The 20483-nt window shown below is 41.7% G+C and overlaps 1 protein-coding gene across 4 annotated transcripts in view; it reads left to right on the top strand.

The window, feature by feature from the left end:
- rap1gapb (RAP1 GTPase activating protein b) overlaps window positions 1–20483 on the top strand; it is a 74493-nt gene that overhangs the window by 19151 nt on the left and 34859 nt on the right. For 2 of the 4 annotated variants that reach the window (XM_028997764.1, XM_028997765.1), the window contains exon 2: window positions 19202–19237. Coding sequence is in view for 2 of the 4 variants with exons in the window: in XM_028997759.1 (XP_028853592.1) it covers window positions 8129–8172; window positions 19202–19237 (80 nt within the window). In the remaining 2 variants the exon portion in view is untranslated. Of the gene's footprint in view, window positions 1–8056; window positions 8173–12689; window positions 12916–19201; window positions 19238–20483 lie in introns of those variants that run through there. The other 2 variants (XM_028997759.1, XM_028997757.1) reach the window with 2 other exon arrangements.

Genomic DNA, 20483 nt, shown 5'->3' on the forward strand with positions numbered 1-20483 from the left:
TTTTCTATGTGTTGATTAAAAGCCCTTTCCAGGTTTCTTACACTTTCTTCCCCACACGACCCAGAGTCATGACACAACCAGTATGCAGTGATAAAAAAAACTCATGCACCTTCTATAACACGAGGCAAGCTGATTTACATTCAAACACAGTCGAACACAATCATGGTCAAAAGGTCACAGACCAAATGCCACAAACACACACAGACCATTCACTCACACATGGTCACACTTCTGGCCAATCTAAAGTCACCAATCAGGCTGTCATGCATGCCTAGCAGAGTGTATTTACAATATATACACCATACCACCATGGCAGGGACCATGGATGGTGCTAAAACAAAGAAAGAAATAAACACTACAAGCCCTACAAAAACCCTAGTGTAACTGTTAATAACAAACAGGCTACCTGACCCTCCAAAACTTATAGGGGTCTTGTTGGTGCCCACCCACTACTCCTAATGTCTATAAACAGAGACTTACTTATAGGTGTTATGTAGGTGTGCAAATACCACCTTTACTACTGAGAAAGGAGACTTCATTTTCGTTGACTAAAACAAGCCGAGACGTTATTTCCTCTCGTTTAATCGTGGTTTTGGTTTCCTGTATCTCCCATATGGTCAGACAGATGACATCACTTCTGGCATTACAGCATTAATTTGATGTAATTTCAGACCTGAAATGACTATATCTGTTATATTTTACATTTACATTTAAGTCATTTGGCAGAAGCCCTTATCCAGAGCGACTTACAACCTGCTTTCAAGTTACGATCAATGAAGTTTTATTCACTCTGTTGTAGTTTCTATACATAATTCAGACAATAAGAAGGTTACAAGTTAATCTAAATATTCTTTAAAGAGGAAGGTCTTGAGCTGCCGTGCTCAGTGACTGAGCTGTTCTGACCTTGAGGGGAAGTTCATTTCACCACCGAGGGGCCAAGACGTAGAAGAATCTAGATGAATGTTTTCCTTTTACCTTTAGCAATGGGGGGACCAAGCAAGCAGTACTGGAGGCTCGGAGTATACGAGGTGCAGTGCGAGGTGTAATAAGTGCTGTGAGGTAGGATGGTGCTGCTCCATGTTTGGCTTTGTAGGCCAGCATCAGTATTTTGAACCTGATGCGTGCAGCTACTGGGAGCCAGTGGAGGGAGCGTAGCAGAGGGGTGGTGTGGGAGAATTTGGGAAGGTTGAAGATCAGTCGTACTGCTGCATTTTGTATGAGTTGTAGAGGTTGGATGGTACATAGTGGTAGACCAGCTAGAAGGGAGTTGACAGATAAGGGCGGATTCGTCTGATATTGTAGAGGAGGAATCTACATGAGCGGGAAAGATTGCTGATGTGAGTCGAGAAGGAGAGTTGGTTGTCTATTGTTACAGGTTGCGGGCTCTTGTAGAAGGAGAGAGCTGTGAGTTGTCCAGGTAAATAGCAAGATCCTGATGTGGTGAAGAATCTGCTGGAATGAATATTAGTTCAGTTTTGGTGGGATTGAGTTTGAGGTGATGGGCAGAGACATGCAGAGATTTTGGAAGCAGCATGTAGATCAGATGGAGGAAAAGAGAATATGAGTTGTGTGTCATCGCCATAGCAGTGGTAGGATATTCAGAGAATATAGAGTTATACAGCGATGAGGTTTGGATCTGACTATCTGGGACATATTTTTATTTGGCCTTTAGCCAGTGTGTGACTCTGTTACCTCCCTCCTAGTTCACAGCAGTGTGATGCATCCCCCGGGGGGGTCGAAGTCTGCATTGATGGCCTCTGTGTGTACCACCTCCTTGTATTGTTCAGCTGAGGGACAGGCGGGGGTCTCGGTTGGATACAGGTCAGAACCATGGGTAGTTAATGAGGCCCGGCATTCCCCAGGGTGCTGGCTCTCATTACGGACTCCAGCAGCACCGTAAGACTTTCCTGTGGGATCCCTCTTGGTTGCGTCACTCCCTCATGTCGCCCAGTGACAGTTTACACTCGGCAGTTCACCATGCTTACAGCACACCAGATGTCTCCATAATATGACCAATCAGTGTTAATGATTTCAATAACAGGCTCTTTAGGAGCGGCACTCCTGTTGATCTGCAAAGAATTGATTGTGCCATGCACCAGTACCATGGTGATGGTTCAGCTTCTGTTGCAACAGGAATTACAGGAATTGACAGCATTTAGCAGAAGATTAGCAGAGCAGTGCAGTTCACTAATCAACACGCAGATTCATGTTACTTCCTACATTCATTCTTGTGAACTGCTGCACATGCTTTAGTTTAATTAGCTAATTGATAGATTTTCCTTTGTAGCTGTCAGAAGACTGGATTTGGTTTGGCTTTTTTGGCATTATATATGTCATACAGAGATATGGGACACTTTTATTAAGAGGCCAACAAGGCAGAGGGGTGCCTGATCTCTAATTTCTGGCTCTTCTGCGGTGTTTATTGAATAAGGCGACTCTCTGCGGACCAGAGCCTTTGTCACAATCCTTTTCAAGGCTTCTCTCGCTCCTAAACCCAATTCATTAACCTCAGGCAGCCCTCCCCCATTCGTCTGCAGCAGAGTGGGTGAATTGAATTTGGGTGGTGGCTGCCAGGGTTGGGTGGGTTAATGTGTCTGCCAGTTTTAAGTTTTTTTTTTCTTCCTTTGTTTATTATGTCTGGGGTGATTCTTTTTGTGTAAAGATCCTGCTTTTGGTGTCCTGACAGGAATAAATGACCCATCCCTGTTTTCACCGTGCCAAATCCCCGCATGCTGCCTCCTAATCTCCTGTTTGTTGAGTGAGATGTTAAAATTGTGTTTTTTTTTCTGTCTTGACCTTTTTAAAATGTCCAAGACTGAGGCAGGTTAAAATGTGACTCATGTGAGTCATGTTAGTGTGAGTCATGTGAATATTTTTTTCTCTGTGTCCTGAAGTAGACTATATCAGCCATTGGCAGTTTATTTGTCATTAAACCCCAAAATGTAATGTCTGTAATAACGTTGTCTTGAGGATCAGGATAAATGAAGCCAACAGTATTATAAAATTACGTGCATAATTATACAGTATTATGGAAATTATGTAATTTCAGTGTACAGGGATGTAGTGCTTAGTGGTGCTGCCTTGCAGCAAGGAGACCACAAGCAGACCTGATGTGCAGGATTCCTCTGGATGCTATAATTTACTTAAACAGTGCAAAGGCATGCAGATTAAGGGTAGTTTGGCAACTATGAATTGAACCTAGTATATGTGTTTGTGTGTGTTTGTCCTGTAATGGGACCAGCAGCCAGGGCTGTTTCTTGCCTTGAGTCCAAATGTATTTGCCTTCAGCTTCTCTGACCTGAATAAAGGTCAAGAAATGGATGAATACATATAACCGTTATGATATAAAATACGGAATTATGCAAAAACTGGTCTTGATCTATTATCTTATTTGGGCATAAAATCCAGACTGGCATTTTACCAAATTACAGGAAGCCTCAAACAAAAGGCCACAGGCTTAACCAGAATTAGTCTACATTTTACATTTACATTTATGGCATTTATCAGACGCCCTTATCCAGAGCGACTTACAATCAGCAGTTACAGGGACAGTCCCCCTGCAGCAATTTAGGGTTAAGTGTCTTGCTCAGGGACACAATGGTAGTAAGCGGGATTTGAAGCTGGGTCTTCTGGTTCATAGGCGAGTGTGTTACCCACTAGGCTACTACCACCCCATTGGTAGTCTACATACATTGATACATTTGAAAATGTTTGGGTCTGCGTCATCCAAAGATTTCACTTTGATTTTTTTCATTTAATTTCATAGAATTTAACTTAACAAATTGGTGACTAATTAAATAATAATCAGTCTGTCAGTTTATTTTATCATCCTAGCAGATAAAGACGTGGACCCGTAATCAGAAAGTTGCGGGTTCAAACTGCCAAGGTGCCACTGAGGGCGCATGTCATGGCCACTGCTCAATGTGGTGATGGGTAAAATGCAGAGGACACGGTGTGCACCGTGTGCTGTGCTGCAGTGTTTCACAATGACAATCACTTTACTTCTATGTGTTCTGGTTGGCCATACCCCTTGTCTAAATTAAATCGCAGTTTCTCCATTCCTGATGATGATTTTGCCTGCTGGGCTTTGTCATCATACTGGAAGTGCCATCTCTTTTGGCATTTCGTAGAAGATTTCTCCACACCTTGCTCTATCCATTTTCATATGCTTTCTGGTCCCTGAAGGAGAAAAGCACCACTATAGCCTCACTTGGCTAGATTAACCTGCACATCTGGGTGGGACTGTCTGAATGATATATGGTGAAAGCCAACATAATTAACGCTGAAGCCAAAAAGCTCGTTTTTTTGGGCTCTTATTAGGCCAGTCATGTCCATGTTGTCCCACATGTCCTCTGAACAGAGATTAGATGACGATGACGATGGTGTAGATCTGGGTGATTACACACACGCCTGTATTGTCTTTTTTGCCTTGGCTTCCAGTAAGTCCGTATTGATTCTGATGATCACCTATAAAGCTTTTTCAAAGCAAACTTTGAAAGCGATGTACATGCTGTCTGTTTAACAATAACAATAACATTAGGATTTATGCATAATGTAGATGATGTAGTCATTTACTACATCATACATGGAACAAGCCAAGTAAGATCAAGTGGTTTCTATACATCGCTTACCTCTACACTGAAGTAGCTGTTTTTTTCAGGAATGAATTCTTCATTACCGTTGTTTGTCACAACTTTTTGAAATGAACATATTTACATTTACATTCATTGCATTTTACAGACACCCTTACGACGTCCTTTTATGTTACCATCAATGAAGTTATCAGTTCTGGTTCACTAAGACTCAAACCATGAATACAATACATTTTATTCAGTCTGTTGTAGTTTTTCCTTTGCATAAGTCAGATTATAAGAATGTAACAAGTCAGTCTAAGTACTCTCTAAAGAGGAAGGTCTTCAGCTGCCGTTTGAAAATACTCAGCGACTTTGCTGTTCTGACCTCTGCTGCAGACCTAGAGGCCAAGACAGAGAAGAGTCTATATGAAATGTCAGTTAGACATGCAGAGAAACGGCATGTACATCTGAGGGAGGAAAAGAGAAGATGAGTTGTGTGTCATCGACATGGCAGTGGGAGGAAATCCCATGTGAGGTAATGACCTCACCAAGTGGGAGAAAATGAGAGGACAGAGTACTGAGCCCTGAGCAACACCAGTTGAGATTCTTTGTGAAGCAGACGTGGATCCTTTCCAAGTCCCTTGGTAAGACCGCTCATCAAGGTAGGAAGCAAACCATTTTGTCACGGGTGGGCTGGACATGGCATGAAGGAGGACGCATTCGCACGATCACAGGACAGGGGTTTAATACAAACTTCACGAGACAAGTGAACATTAACATGCACATTGACTCGACGGCGAACAGACACGAACAGGATAGCTTTATACAATTATATAAATAGACAGCAGGTGAACACGATCAGGGAACATTACACAGGACGAACATGAAACTCCGGTCCGGACTCCGGATCCGGAGTAACCCCTGCCGGTCCGGATCATGACACATTTCAACGCTGAGCCCTAAATTCCAAGTCTTTTCATGCTGAAAAGAGGTCAATGAGAATAAGAACAGATGAGAGTTTTGCTGATCTGGCCGCATGTAGCTTCTCAGAAACAGCCAGAATGGCTGTTATGGTGTGAGAAATGAAGGGGATAAGGTCAGGATGGTTGGATGATTTCATCTCATTTGACTTTTGAAAATTGTTCTAGGGCAGTCACCGAGTTTTCAGAGGGAAGAATAGGGGTTGTGGTGGTGGAGAATGTCTGCAAAATGACCTCCAACAGGCAACAAATGTGCAGGAGTCTTGTCAAACGGTCAGAAAAAGACCAAAACCTTTTGACCAGAGGGTGGTATGAGTGCCCAACATCAACAGGGAGGGGTTGCCCTGCAGCACATTTGCCATTTGCCAGAGAACACCAGGAGTGGCAAACTGCCTCCCTGTGCTCTTCACAGATGAAAGCAGGTTCACACTGAGCACATGTGACAGAGAACATTCTGCTACCTGCAACATCCTCCAAACAGTAGTTCCTGCAACACAAAGTCGTTGATGCTATGGACTAGCTCAGGTTGATACATTTACATCAAAAAACAATTATCAGCGCCTTCAATTATGTAAAAGAACAAAGTATTGAGTAATTTTATTTATTCAGGATATGTTATTTTTGTGTTCCCTTAATTTTTTGAGCATAGCAAAAAAATATAACCAGCTGCATAATGGTGACATTTGTAATGGTTTTTACTAGACGTCTTTGTGTTGCAACACAAGAAATGATTGTATTGTAATTTTTGAAAGTGAATTTATTTTCATTGCGAAGCATACCACACAGTGCTCACAACGAATTGTGTTCTCTGCATTTAACCAATCACCTTATTGAGCAGTGGGCAGCCATGAAAGGCACCTGGGGAGCTGTATGTGGGGTCAGTCCTTTGTTCAGTGGCACCTTGGATGCTTGCGATTCGAACCAGCAACCTTCTGATTACAAGTCCGCTTCCTTACCCACTAGGCCACCACTGCTCTATCAAATGAGATTCAAACTCATGCCTCCAGGGGACACTGTGACCTGAACACAGCGTCTTAGACCGCTCGGCCATTCTGACTTACACATTGATTTGATTGGAACAATTTAATTGCATCATAGAATGTACTATACCTAAAAGTCATTGGTTACATACTCTTATACACAGATCCACAGTTTAGTAAACACACACACACACACACACACACATTCACAAGCCTGGGGGAGCGATGAAGGTTTAAGGAGGCAGGTTCATCTGTTGTGTTGATCTCTGCATGTGTCCTCTCTCTCCTCAGCAAAACCTCACCCCTCACTGCCTCAAAAGCAGCATCAAAGCCTTGATCCCCTCCAACAGTGTCGTTCACCCAGCTTCTGTTCTATCAGCTGTTTTTTTCTCATCCCTCACCACCCGCTGGGTCACTGACCCTCAAAGATTCTGTGTATTTTGAGTGTATTAGAGGTGGTTTTATATATTTAACACAGATATATGGAATACTCTGGTGGTTTTTTTTTTCTGTATCATGAAATCTCACTGTTTTTATAGAGTGAACATTCTTAACCTCATCCAGCTGAGTACTGTGGCACAGCAGCAATTATATGTTTCTTAAGAAATGAGAAGCTCATTAAATAATGCAGTTTTTAGCCAGTTTTTAATTTATTATATTGGTGACAGCAGGAATGTCTCTGTTGAGGCACCATCTCTGCTCTCCATGGTCCTGAAAGTTTCTGAAAACAGAGTTGATGGGGGAGTCCACATTAGAAAGCAGGGTGTTGCTTGGTAACTACATGACACCCTTTGGGGAAAAAGTTTTTTATTTATTTTAATTATTTTTGAAGCAGACCTGTTTTAATTTTCATTGCGGATCTTCGTATCAGCCCAGCGTGGAGTGTAACTCAGAAGCCAGTTGTTTTTTCTTTATCTCCAGCGGCTCTGGAGACCAGTGGCTGTGTCATGCCGACTGGATAAAATTAGAAGCAGGCACAGAGATATTTTAAAATCATTATGATTCACCCTGATATATTCCTACCTGGAGTGGTGCGTTCTGGAGATGGGTGAAATGGAGGTGCTTTATGTGTTTCCTTGTGGGGACCTTTGTTTTTTCGTGTCTAGTTTGGGATAGAAAGAAAGTCTGTATTAGACCGAAGCTTGCTGGACAGGGGTGGATCTCCAGCTGCATCCCTCTGGCCACGCCTGTCATCTGGACATTAACCCTGTAGCAGCAGCATGTGAGGCTGAAACTGCTCGGCCCTCGAAAGAACAGCTTATTCGCTGCATCTCTATTTTCCTTGCCCCCTGCTTCTGCTCCTTCCTACACTGTTGATATCTGAAAGCTTTTTCCTTTCTTTTTTTGCAGTGATTTGATCATTTCATCCCTGCTTTCTTCTCCCTTGCCTCGCTTGCTAGCTGTTTCCTGTGAGTGCTGCACGCATGCATGCTCTCTCTCTGGAGAGCAACTTTCGGCTGTTATCTAAATGGGCTTCTTCATCTCCACCTCTCTGCTGCAGCTCAGCAATTTTGGTATTCAGGGAAGCAAGGAGGTGCTACTGGAGAATAAATAGAAATGTAAGAAGAAACAAGAAATTAATAAGGGACAGTCTATGCAGTTCACCATGTCACCAGGATGCTGTGTCACACCGGGCAGGTATGCATCCCGTGTCGCTGCAGAAGCCGCTCTGGATAAGGGTGTCTGCCAAATGCCTTAAATGTAATGTAAACGTGTCCATGAGGATGCTTTATCAGTTTTGATCTGTCTGTTTAATTCAAGCTGGATGGTTAGCAGAAGATCCGGGCCATTATTCATAATAATTATATAATACTTGATTTATTTGATGACAATGAAAACAGTCCTAAAAACATATCTTACAAAAATGAAATGTACAAATATCTGGGGTTGTTTCTTCCACTATGGGGAGACTGGTATAATGACAATGGTAAAAGTGGACAATTATGGGAAATTATTAGTTGAATGTTATCTATTCATTTAACTTAGTTAATTTGCTCTATATCTGGATTACAGCACTGGTAATTGGTGACATATTACGTAATTTATTTCATAAATAATTATAAATTCACATTCAATAAATTGCTATATCCTGTGATTATTTGAATACACTCATATAATGTGTATTAAATAAAATCCTGGACTCCCATATAATTTAAAAGTATTTCATTGTTGTATCATATTATAATTTTTAAAAAAATATTAGTTTGTCTTAGTATCAAAGTTGATTTAATTTCTTTTCACAGAAAAACAGTGTGTTGTATAAGACTCCACACTTTGGTTCCTCCTCTGTACAGCAGGGGACGACATTGCTCAGAAAAAGAGGCTTTCCCTTTTCCAAAAGAATCTGAATACCATCATTGTTCCTGGAAAGATGATCTTAACACAAGCGACAGGATTTCAGTTTACTGGTCATCGGGGTTTCTCTCATTCATCCCCTCTCTCCCAATATCCCTACCATATATTCCAGACTGTTCAGTGAAGACATCTGTTCCAGTAATTAAAGGCAGTGAGTGAACAAATCACAGAACACGTTTGCTGATAGACTGACCTGTGAAGATGAAGTTTGCCACTATGTGCGGCTTGTTTGTGGTTGGGCCCTGCAGCGCCTCCATAAATATTTAATGTGTTCCAGGGGTCTGTCTTGTTCGTAAACTGTGTCACAGGCAGCTTAAGCCATAGATTTTACCAGGAGATGGCTCGTCACAGTTGCCTTTGAAAACTTGGCTGGATGTTACTGTCTTTATTTTTTTATTTTTGAATAAAATTAGTTTTTTTTCAGTTGGAGGATGCAACTGCAGATTCATAGTTACCTCCAATGCAATTCAGTAAATAAACAGGAATGAAGGGTAATTTTTTTGATACGTGGCTTTGATCTTTCGAACACCTGTGTTTGTGGCATTGCCGCGTCAATTCAACTGCATAACAATTTGCTCCCCTTTCTGCTTGAGCAGCCTAGGCTGTTGCCACTGTATTTATCTGGGTGTGTTCAAACCCGGCTTTTAAAGGGCAGCATCTCATTATATCCCTGGCCTGCCGCAACCGATGGTGAGCTCCTTAAAGTGGAGTCTGACCTGCTTTTATTAGGCTGCGTGGAGAATGTCGATCGAGCTTGGCAGACGTGGGCTAATTATGCTGGCAAACCTCTCCTTCTTGTCCATGCCCTGCAAGTTAGCCTCAGTAATTTTATATATATATATTTTTCCCTCCGCTCAAAAATCCAGCTGCAAAAAGACATGGCAAGCATAGAAAACTTCATGTGTCATAGTTTTGGCCATTCACGCGATGGACTTCGGCAGTCACAAACCCGAAGTGGATTAATAGGTTATGGAGTGTGAAAAGTGAACAGTGAAAGTGAAGTGATTGTTATTGTCATACAGAGCAAGCCCGGAATGATCCGGAGTTTCACTGTTGTCCTGTGTAATGTTCCCTAATCATTTTCAAATGTGTCGAATGTATAAAGCTGCTCTGTTCGTTCCTGTTCGCCGTCAGGTCTTTGATATGTTACATGTTCACTAATGTTCTTCACAAATTAAACTCCAGTTTCGTGACGTCATGCGATTGCGTCCTTCTTCTTCGTCATCTCGTCACCTCTTTGTCCTCTGTTCACCTGCCTCGTCATGCCACCATGGTTGTGACAGAAAGACCTGACCGCACATTTGGACAAAAGGTTCCTTGTCCCTGGCCAGCCTTGGCTTCATTTTCTGCAGGGTCCCGACCCCTGCCTCTCAGTCCCGTGTCTGGTGGTGTTGAAGGTGAGGAGCGGCAATTCAACGGGGCGAGCTGGAAATTGGCCATGAGCGTTGGGCGCCTGCGTACAAGGACCACATTGACCCGAAGCCGTCTGCGCAGGACTTCTGCCGCTCGTCCATCATGAATACTGGATCAGTCATCCTTCATTTATCATTCATCTCAGCTGTTCATCTCATCACTTTTCATCTTATCTAATCCTCCACTCGAATCATTAAGACTCAGTGTATGGACTTCCCTCCCTCCTTCGTGGACTGCTTTTCCTGGCCCTCCAGGGGTCGTGCCTAAGAGGGGGGTACTATCATGATCCGGTCCGGAAGGGATTACTCCGGTCCAGGATCCATACTGGAGTTTCACTGTTGTCCTGTGTAATGTTCCCTAATTGTTTTCACCTGTGTCGAATGTATAAAGCTGCCCTGTTCGTTTCTGTTCTCCGTCAGGTCTTTGATATGTTACATGTTCACCAAAATCTTGGATGTCACCCCTGTCCTGTTCTTCACAAATTAAACCCCAGTTTTGTGATGTCATGCGATTGCATCCTTCTTTGTCATCTCGTCACCTCTTCGTCCTCATCTGTTCACCTGCCTCGTCATGCCACCATGGTTGTGACACCCAGCACACAAAAGGCAGCCGGGGAGCAGAGTGCTGGGACGGTACCTTGCTCAGTGACACCTTGACTGTTTGGGATTTGAACGTGATTATGCGTCTGCTTCCTTACCTGCTAGGCTACCACTGCCCCTGTGAGTAGGGAGCGAGTGGGTGGCTGCACCATGAAATATCAGTAGCTGTAATTTATATATAGGGTCCTGCATAGAATATATATCACGAGGTGTAATAATTCAGAATATCATGATATATTGCAGATTTTTTTATCTAATTGTAAAAAAAAAAATTACATTTAAGCAAATATATTTTTTAGGTATGTGAAACCGTAACTACAAACTGTATATTGGTATACTGTATAATGTGTTGAACACTGAAACACTATAGCTAAATCTATGACTTTTTTTTGGCTAATGCACAAAATGTTGATGGCTGTACATCCTCTAAATTGTGTTACATTAAATTGCGTTTATTACAAAAAAAAAGGCATGAATAGTAACTTGTATTCAAAATAACGAATAAATTGCACCTTATGACATTATTTCATGTCTGTTATTTAATAAGCTTTTTATAAGTAAATGCAAGCACGTAAACATTGGTTTTATGCGGTCTTCTATTTGGTGAGGAGGGATAAAAAAAGTCCTACATGTTCTTGTTCATCACATGCACAGTGTGGCCCTAAGTTAGTATAGTAGATAGTGGGAACTTGGAATGGTATTTGGCGGGGGCAGGTTATGACTTCACTGTGAATGAGGACATGCTTTTACTTTCTGTACTCCTCTGTATTCATTAAACAACGTCACCATTGTTAATTACTGTTAGGATTAAGAGGTCATTAGTAATTTACACAGTGCAGCCATGTTCACTGACAGCGTCCGAGTTTGTCTGGACCCCCGGGAAAGGACACTTTGGCGAGGGCGTGATTAGATTTACGATCAAGCACCTCGGTCTGCACCCAAATGGAATCGCTGCACCCGGTGACCGCTGCTCTTTGGGGCGCAGAGCAGTGGGCTGGGGGGGGTGGAGCCAGGCACGCCGAGCCAGACACAGCGCCAGACGGGGGGGCACTACTAGTCTCGTGGCAGCGGGTGAAGGAGAGGGAGGTCGCTCCGGCCGAGGCTGTTTGTCTGTGGTGCCTCCACCTGCAGGATCTGCAGCTCGCTGCGACCTGCTACAGTTTCCATCAGCAGATCGCCTGAGGACCATCTGTTGCATCAACATGCCCTCATCAGGGTTCTGGGCTCAGAAGAGTCTGCTGTTTACACTCTTGTTTCTGGCTTTTTGTTATTTGCATGATTTTTTTCCCTTGAACTGTGGAAGAGTGGAGAGTGTTCGCTACTGTCCCATCAATTTACAGAAATAAATAGACAAGAGAGGTCTACATGTTGCTACTTTTTATGTAATTATTTTTGTCATTCCTGTCATTTTCTGTACAATATGAATATATATTATTAAGAATTGGGGTATTTGTTATGAAACTGAACAGTTGTGTAGTTGTGCAGCATGGTGGAGAGCTGAAACGACGCCCTCAACCCACTTACTCACTGATGTTTTTTAGAACAGATGATGTGGGCGTCTGGTGTGAGGGAAAGACGTGCCCTCTCTGAAGAGGGACGGCTGAGGACACGTCCACCGCCGTTGAAAATTAATTCTGCTAATAGCAGCCAAAGTGAGAGGGGCACCTGCTGGTTTCCACGGCAACCGAGATGGTCAGATGCACCTTTCTTCGTAATCGTAGTCGCCTCAAACGGCAGAGGGAGGGAGCAGGAGGGCAGCGTAGTGGAAGAGGGTAGACACACACACAGTACATCAGCAAACACAGAGTCAGCTGACAGAGACAGGGAAGAGAAAAGCAGGAGAGTGGATGTGTGAGGCAGAAAGAGAGGGAAGGCTGGTGTGTGAACTCACTGTCGTGCAGTGTCGTGGTTTCATCTACGCTTGTGCCTTCGGACGTCTTTGTCTGTCCAGCACCTGACGTTCCTCAGCTATGGAGAGGAGAAAGCGAGCCTTCACTTTTGGAGCGTATGGGGGGTAAGAGACCCTCACTACTTCAGACTAACTTCTGCATGTTCAACACACTCGGCTGCTCATTGACTGGTAGATTGGTATTGCACTAATTGACATGGAAGAAGTAATCATCCAGACCCTCGCAATCAGGTCTGATAGTTATTGGAGGCACAATGTCAAGGTCAAAGAGGAACTTGAATTAATAGTCTTGGAGAAAGAACATCCCAGAACTGTATTCTAAGGAGGCCATTGTGATGCTGAGGTGATATTGAGGTCAAAGTGCTCAGCAGACGCCCTTTGGTGGGAATTTTTTGAGAAGTTTCACATAAAAAACTAATTACAAAGTCCTATGAAGCAGAAAACCGTACACGTTGGTGGTTTGGCTGAGGGTAATTGATAAGTTGGTATGGGGAGGCCTACACTACCAGTTAGAAATAATGATCTTACATTATTTTATCAGCACGAAGATAATTAAAAGGATATCCTAATCGCCAATGACATTGACAGACTTTCATTCATGAACACAGGCTTCTATTGGAACTCAAGATGAATTGTTGTTGATAATTTATGCATAGATTCCATTAATTAGCAGCCATTTCCAGCAACCATAGTAATTTACAACATTTTGGTTTTTAATAGATTAAATGGGGACATTTTTATAAATGACTGGTAGTGGTACACATCTGAAGTGAGGAACTAAAACTGTCAGTACCTTGTACATCTCAGAACGTCAGAGCGGTTTATTCTCAGCTCGGAACCGTGAATATTGTATGATAAAAATAAAGATAAAGCTGACACTTGGTTTAGAACTGTTGAACAGACTGAATCCCAGGGGACTAAGAGGCTATGACTGAGAACCATCAGGAATGACAATGATCACAACTGGACACTGCATCAAATGTGCAACTTAAAAAAAAGAGATCTGAAGGGCTCAGTGTGCAGTAGAAGCCATTACTTTTAATACGGTTCCATTTGTATTTGAGGTTCAACCATTGTATAAAGTGGACTGTCTCTGTCAATTCTTATATTGGATCATTTAAGCCATTGATCATTTACATAACGTATACCAGTCATGGTTATGTCACCTACAGATGACAGTCAGTGAACGTACCTTGAACCGTCAAGTTTGCAACCTTAGGCGACTCTTGTGACCCTTCCGCACAGAAGCCACACTGTACTTTCCACCGTAGGGTTAGTTTGGAGTATTCAGAGCTGTGAGAATAAGCTGCTCATTTCGGCTCTTTGCCAAGCTGAACGGAGTTTCCCCTCACTCCGGCTCTTTTAAACACTGTACATACATCGGGAGAAATGAACCCAGTACCATCACATCTCCACTCAGCCTGTCCTGTGGAAAAAGGATTAGCCCTCATTCTACAATTAGTACTAATCAAGAGAATTTTGGATTTGCAACCTTTGTTGAGAACATTGTGGAACTGGAAAAGAAAGTTGACTGACTGGAATTTCATAAACGCTTTTTAAATGGACTTGTTGGAGTTTGTTAAAGCAGATGGACCTTTTTTTTTTCAGCTCATCACAGCTTTTCATCTCACTGTGTGGTGATCAGTATTCGTGTGACTCAGTGCCTCATGTTGAGGACATTGTTGTGTTCTTTTGACTCTTGCCTGCTACAGCATTTGGACAGAATGACCACTTGCCTGTGACTAAAGCTTGACTCTTCATCCACCCAGACAGAGATTTAAACATTTTATATATTTTATCAGATGCCCTTATTCAGAGCTCCTTACAAATAGTAGTTACAGGCACAGTCCCCTTGGAGACACTCAGGGCTAAGTGTCTTTCTCAGGGACACAATGATAGTAAGTGGGGTTTGAACCTGTGACTTTATGGTCTTTTGTTTCATAGGTGAGTGTTTAATCCACTAGGCTACTACCACCCCATAAAAGACATAACTGCATGGTATTAATACTAATAAATAAAAATAAAACAACCAGAAAACCCAGAAAACCCTGTGTGGGATCCCATCTCCCATAAATCCTGCTTCTGCTACTCAACTCACTCAATTAACCCCGTCTTGCTGCACGGGGACCGAACGTAAGTGGATCTAGATTAGCGCTAAATGAATGCAACCGAATGATTAAATGTGAGTTCCATATCTTCATAATTTCATAATCTTCAGTGATTTACCAGCCAACAGCGTGACCCACAAACTCCTTATAAACTCCTAAGAAACAGGTGACTTGACCCAGTTTGACCAGTGGCAATGTGGGAATTCCTTGAGAGTTTGGAAAACAGGTGCCACTGGCAGTCCTGGTCGGGAGCTGGAAGGCCACTGTGGAGGAGGCATAGATAAAGCATCGAATCTCAAATTTATGTAACGTCCTCGCACATGCTTCCCCTGAAGCGGACCTATCTGCTCACCTTCAATGATTATGACATCAAAACATTTATTATGCTGTAATGTCAAGGGCCCTGTTGACGCTGTCAGAGTTAATTAAGCATAAATTATTATGTTTGGCCAACCTGTTCTCCCCACGGTGTTCGATTTCTCTGTAGACCCCGCAGCACAGGCAGCATTGATCATGTTGGCTCCTCAGTCTTGCTCTCAATGCCAGTTTTTTTTTTTTTTTTCATTTTTAAATTTAATTTGATTTCAATTTGAACTTGTAACAGCCAATCGGGATACATATTTGAATATAGCCAAACAGTGCACTCAAGTATAGAAGAATATTCAGGGCTGATTCTCTGCTTCATTCACAAACACCTTTTATAAAGGCTGAATTACTCTGATTTCAGCCTTGAGAAAATAACGTGATGACAGTTGCATGTTGTTTTCCTGTGTTTTTTAATAATGATTATAAAACAAGGAAATTACTTGTACACCCTGTTTTATCAAAACGATATTTCACACTTTTTATTACATCCGGCAGAATAGCTGTTGGTAGCCGATGACGTCCGGCACGGAGGGCAAGGTTGTTTGGTGAAGCAGATTGCATGAGGATGTTATTGAAAATTGTGCTCCGGTAATTGCAGGCCAGTCATTTGCCAGTCATTTTTCTCTTTTTGACATTTAGTTATTTTGTCTTCAGACAGAAGCTGTGCTCTTTATCTGAAGCATGTGCACCTTAACGAGTTTATTCATAAAACACTGAAGGTTTTGCTCCACACTGTTGAACCCTGTGTTGCGTAAAGCTGTGGGAAGAGTAAAGTTGGGACAGTGGTGGCCTAGCAGGTAAGGAAACAGACCCGTAATCAGAAGGTTGCTGGTTCCAAACCGCCAAGGTTCCACTGAGGTGCCATTGAGCAGTAACACAGCCTGTCATGGCTGCCCACTGCTCACTAAGGGTGATGGTTAAAAGCAGAGGACACATTTCATTGTGTGCTGTGCTGTGCTGCAGTGTTTTATGATAATAATACATTTATTTATATAAAGCACAGTTTCGAAAACAAAAAGCTGTTCACCAAAGTGAACCAATACACTGAATAAAAACAATGGATGAAGATGCACATTAACATCAAGAGTAAAACAAGAAATAAAAGAAATACAGAAATAAAAACTCGATCTCAGAAAGCCTGGATATAGAGGTATGTTTAAAGGCTAGGATGGATGAAGAGAGTTTGAAGAACAGTGGTAAGGCATTCCAGAGTTGCAAAGTACCTATCGGCCTTTGATTTTAGGCGTGTTCGAGGGACAACCAGAAGCAGCACATTATGGTCTTAGTGTTTTGGTTGAAGTTTTCTTTTGGAGTAAGTTTGCAATATATGCTGGAAGCTGGCTATTTAATGGCTTAAAGACAAAGAGTTTCTTTGTATTGGTTATGACAATGACAATTCCTTTACTTTCACTTTGAAAATGGTTCTATGCCTTTTTACCTACATTTTGAGCAAACGGAGTCATTTAATATCCAAAGAATAATACAAAGTGTGTGTGTGTATATATACATACTTTGAACAAGTGAATGACACTGTATATGATGACATATATTATTGTTAAATATCTATTTACCACAATCTGTAAGTCAGCTGACCATCCAGCACAAATCAAAATACATAAATAACATAAAATGCACCAACGTTCATGGGAAAAGGCATATGATTAAAAAAGGGAAAAAAATAATGCAATATAAAGAAATAGTGAGTGAGCATTTCATTGAGTGCATTGCTAGAATTGTGAGTCATTTTGTTTGTGAATTTAAAATGTTATAATAGAGGGAGCCAATATACGCTTCCAGTGGCAAAATTGCAATGCACAGCAGATCTTCTGCTTATCTGTAAAAGTTGAAATTCTTGAAACAGTATACCATGACTGGGAAAAAAAGGTAAATAAGAGAAATGTGGTCAGAGTGCTGACCAGCCATCAGTGCCCCATCAGCCAATCACAACGCAATGCCTGACGCATGGTGTCAATTTCAATAGGCTACCTGCACCATCATCGTGTTGTTGGTCATCATGTCAAGGTTATGCATGCATGCCCCAGGCAAGTGTGTTTATTCCTACTGTTGACACAACAGCCAGGGTCTCGACTCCCGTCAGCAGAAAAAAACCGGGGAAAAAACACGGGAGACGCAGGTTCCTGAGTGACAACCTCCATGTCCAAAGGGGCCTAATATTTTCACTCCTCACAGAGGTAAATAAAGTCCCTCTGTTTAAGCTGCAGCGCATCGGGGTGTCTTTGTCACCCAAGACGTTCTAAACACACAGCGGCTGTCATTTATATTAAATATCACATCGTCCTGATGGTCACTATAGGAAAGCTTTATGTTTTCATGTTCTGCTGTCGAACTGAATTGACATCTGATATAACTAGGTTATATCACAATTTATTTTGAATGTGTGTGAATGTATAACCACTGTGAGGAAGCCATTATTTTTAAATGATTTCTTGAATTGAATTTTTTTTTATTATTTCTGATTTCCTGAGTCCAGTTGACTCGAAACTCGTTTAATGAGACTGAAAGAAGTTACTGAGCAGATAATTGCCTTGGCATTTAAATGCAGTCGATGTGCATGTATTAACCTGTCAGAATGATGGGAATAAGACGTTACTGTGATGAGGACAATAAATCATCTTTTTCTGTCTGCTGTACTTTTTGAGTTGCCAACACTTTTAAAACTACTGTGATCAAAAGCATATGATCAAAATTGCAAATGGTTTATTTAAACATGCAGCAATGGTTTATTTAAACATGCAGAAATCACAGTTAATAGATTATTACCATTTTTAGCTCCACAGGGACCTCTGGTGTTAGATTAGGGTATAAATCTAGGGTATAAATCTTAAGCTTTTCTTAAACTGCAACTACTGTTCTTTTTTATTTTGTTTTTAAAGAAAATTCTAGACTGTTGAACAGATAACAATAATAAATGTCCAGCAGCTTTATTAATTCTCGAGAATTGCCACGGCCAGGGGTGCTCCAAGGGGAGCTACTCAGCAACACTGATTGTAAGGTGCTCTGGATAAGGACGTCTGATAAATGCCATAAATGTAAATATGGTAAGAGATCGAGAGATTTTTGTCTGTTTGCTTAGTCTTCCACCACCCCCTACCTTCATTAAACAGGCTGCCTATTACACTGCTGCACCCCAATCTGGTTGCTTTTGACCACATTTGTGGCTCAAATAAAGTCAGCAGTTGGTTCAGAGCTCCTGGAGCATAGGCTGGACTGCAGGGTCTGGCAGTAAGTGTGAGCTTTTGGTGCAGCAGGCTGAGGCATGTGCTCATATTCAGAGATGTTTGCACCAAGGCCTGAGGAGCACCTTAAACTGCCGGAAGCTTCTATGGCAAGAGACACTCTCTAAGCATTCAGACATCAGGAGCTGAAGCACAGGGGCTATTTCATCACCATGTTGTCTACTGACAGACAAGGGCCTGTCACATCAAAGTCCAACTCCCAGGACTGGACAGCACTTTGGAACAGATGGACGCAGAAGATGTCTTCCTTAAAGGGACTGTTTGACATTTTGACATCAGTGAAACTAATAGTTTCAAGAAACTGGTCTGTACCTTGAGGCTCAAAGCATTAAATGGTGTTCATTTGGCCTTCTGTACAGGTGATAAAAGAAATCTTAAAATTTTAATGTTCCAGTCACATAGAAACGAGGAAACAAATGCAAGAATACAGTTTCGTTTTATTATCCTTGTTGTACAATTAAGAATGCTCATAAATACTGATTTGTTCTTTACCTCTGTTAAGAAGGTTATGTTAATTTGAGTTATGTGCGGTTGCTCTAGTGCAATTTCTTTATGTGCAGTTACCATAGTGCAGATATCCTTGGACATTGTTTTTGTAATCTGCCTACCCACCTTCATTGAACAAACCCATCATTCTCTTTTTGTTTCTTTTTTTTTCAGGGTTGACAAATCCATTTCCAGGACCAGAAGTCTGTGGTGAGTCTATGGTTTCAACATGACAATCCCTTTTTGCAGCCACCGATTACAGAACCTTTTTTGGAATGAAGGAGCTTATTAATGCTGGGTTACTTATACTGTTATATTATTGCTATGTGCTATTCAAGGGTTTCTAGAGAAAGCCATAATCTCATATGGTTCATGGTGAAAAGGAATGGTGGATTCTGTAATGTTTCCCCTCAACAAGGTCCACAGCAATACTCTGTGAGTGTAAATACAGAACAGATGGTGCAACCAGAGAGTAAGTGTAACTAAATGGGCTATAGCGTGCCATGTCATACACTCACTGGTCACTTTGATAACAGCTTATAATGACAGTAAATTGCTGTATTGATTTTTTTGTTCCTCATCTGATGCCTACACTACTTGGCCACTTCATTACAAGTACCAAAATGCTGGAACTTGGCACTAAGGAAGGCCATGAAATTAATAATGAATAGAGAAATGGTCTCGACCGCGTGGCACTGGAGAGCAGACATTTCAGCAAAATTGGTTTCTTAAAAACAAGAACTGTAATGAATACTTCTGATGCTGATTGGATGTTGGGTAAACATGTAATACGCTTTACTGCACTAGTAGTTCAAGTCAAATGCAGGTCCACGATTAGTGTAGACAGCATCAAACAATCTGAAACACCAACGTGGTTTTATTATTATGGAATCAAGAAACCTAAATCATTCAGGATGATCTCATCTTCTGCTCATATTCTCGATCTAAGCTTGGGGTGTGAGAAAGCATTGCAGACTGTCCTGCGGTGACACTGTGTCCTGTGTAATCTTGAATACGAGTCCCCTGCCTAAATAGAGGAGAGCGTTTCTCAGCTGACTCAACTTTCACTGACCTGGGGCAGGAAGTAGACAGGAAGTGAGAAGCAAGGCTCATAACAAAGCAGTGTGTTAGAGTTTCTTATATTATGCAATGCATTCAGGTACAAAGTGTCTTAAAATTATGTATAATTGTATAATCTCAATAGCAATTTGGAAACATTTTAGATTTCCAACAGTTCTTAATACTCCTAAGGCAGCAACTCAGAACCCAATGGGGCACAACGTTTTGTTAAACAAGAATTGGAAGAATGCAGTTGCAAGTGGAATAAGACATTTTTAATAAATGAAGTTCTGGCCCCAAAGGGTATACACCAGGATGTAATTCTCACAAATAGATTCAGGAGAAGCAGAAAAAAGTGGGGACAACATGAAATTAGACATGAGAAACAAAACTCAAC

The sequence above is a fragment of the Denticeps clupeoides genome, chromosome 12 (assembly GCF_900700375.1).
Source record: "Denticeps clupeoides chromosome 12, fDenClu1.1, whole genome shotgun sequence".
NCBI classification, from domain to species: Eukaryota; Metazoa; Chordata; class Actinopteri; order Clupeiformes; family Denticipitidae; genus Denticeps; species Denticeps clupeoides.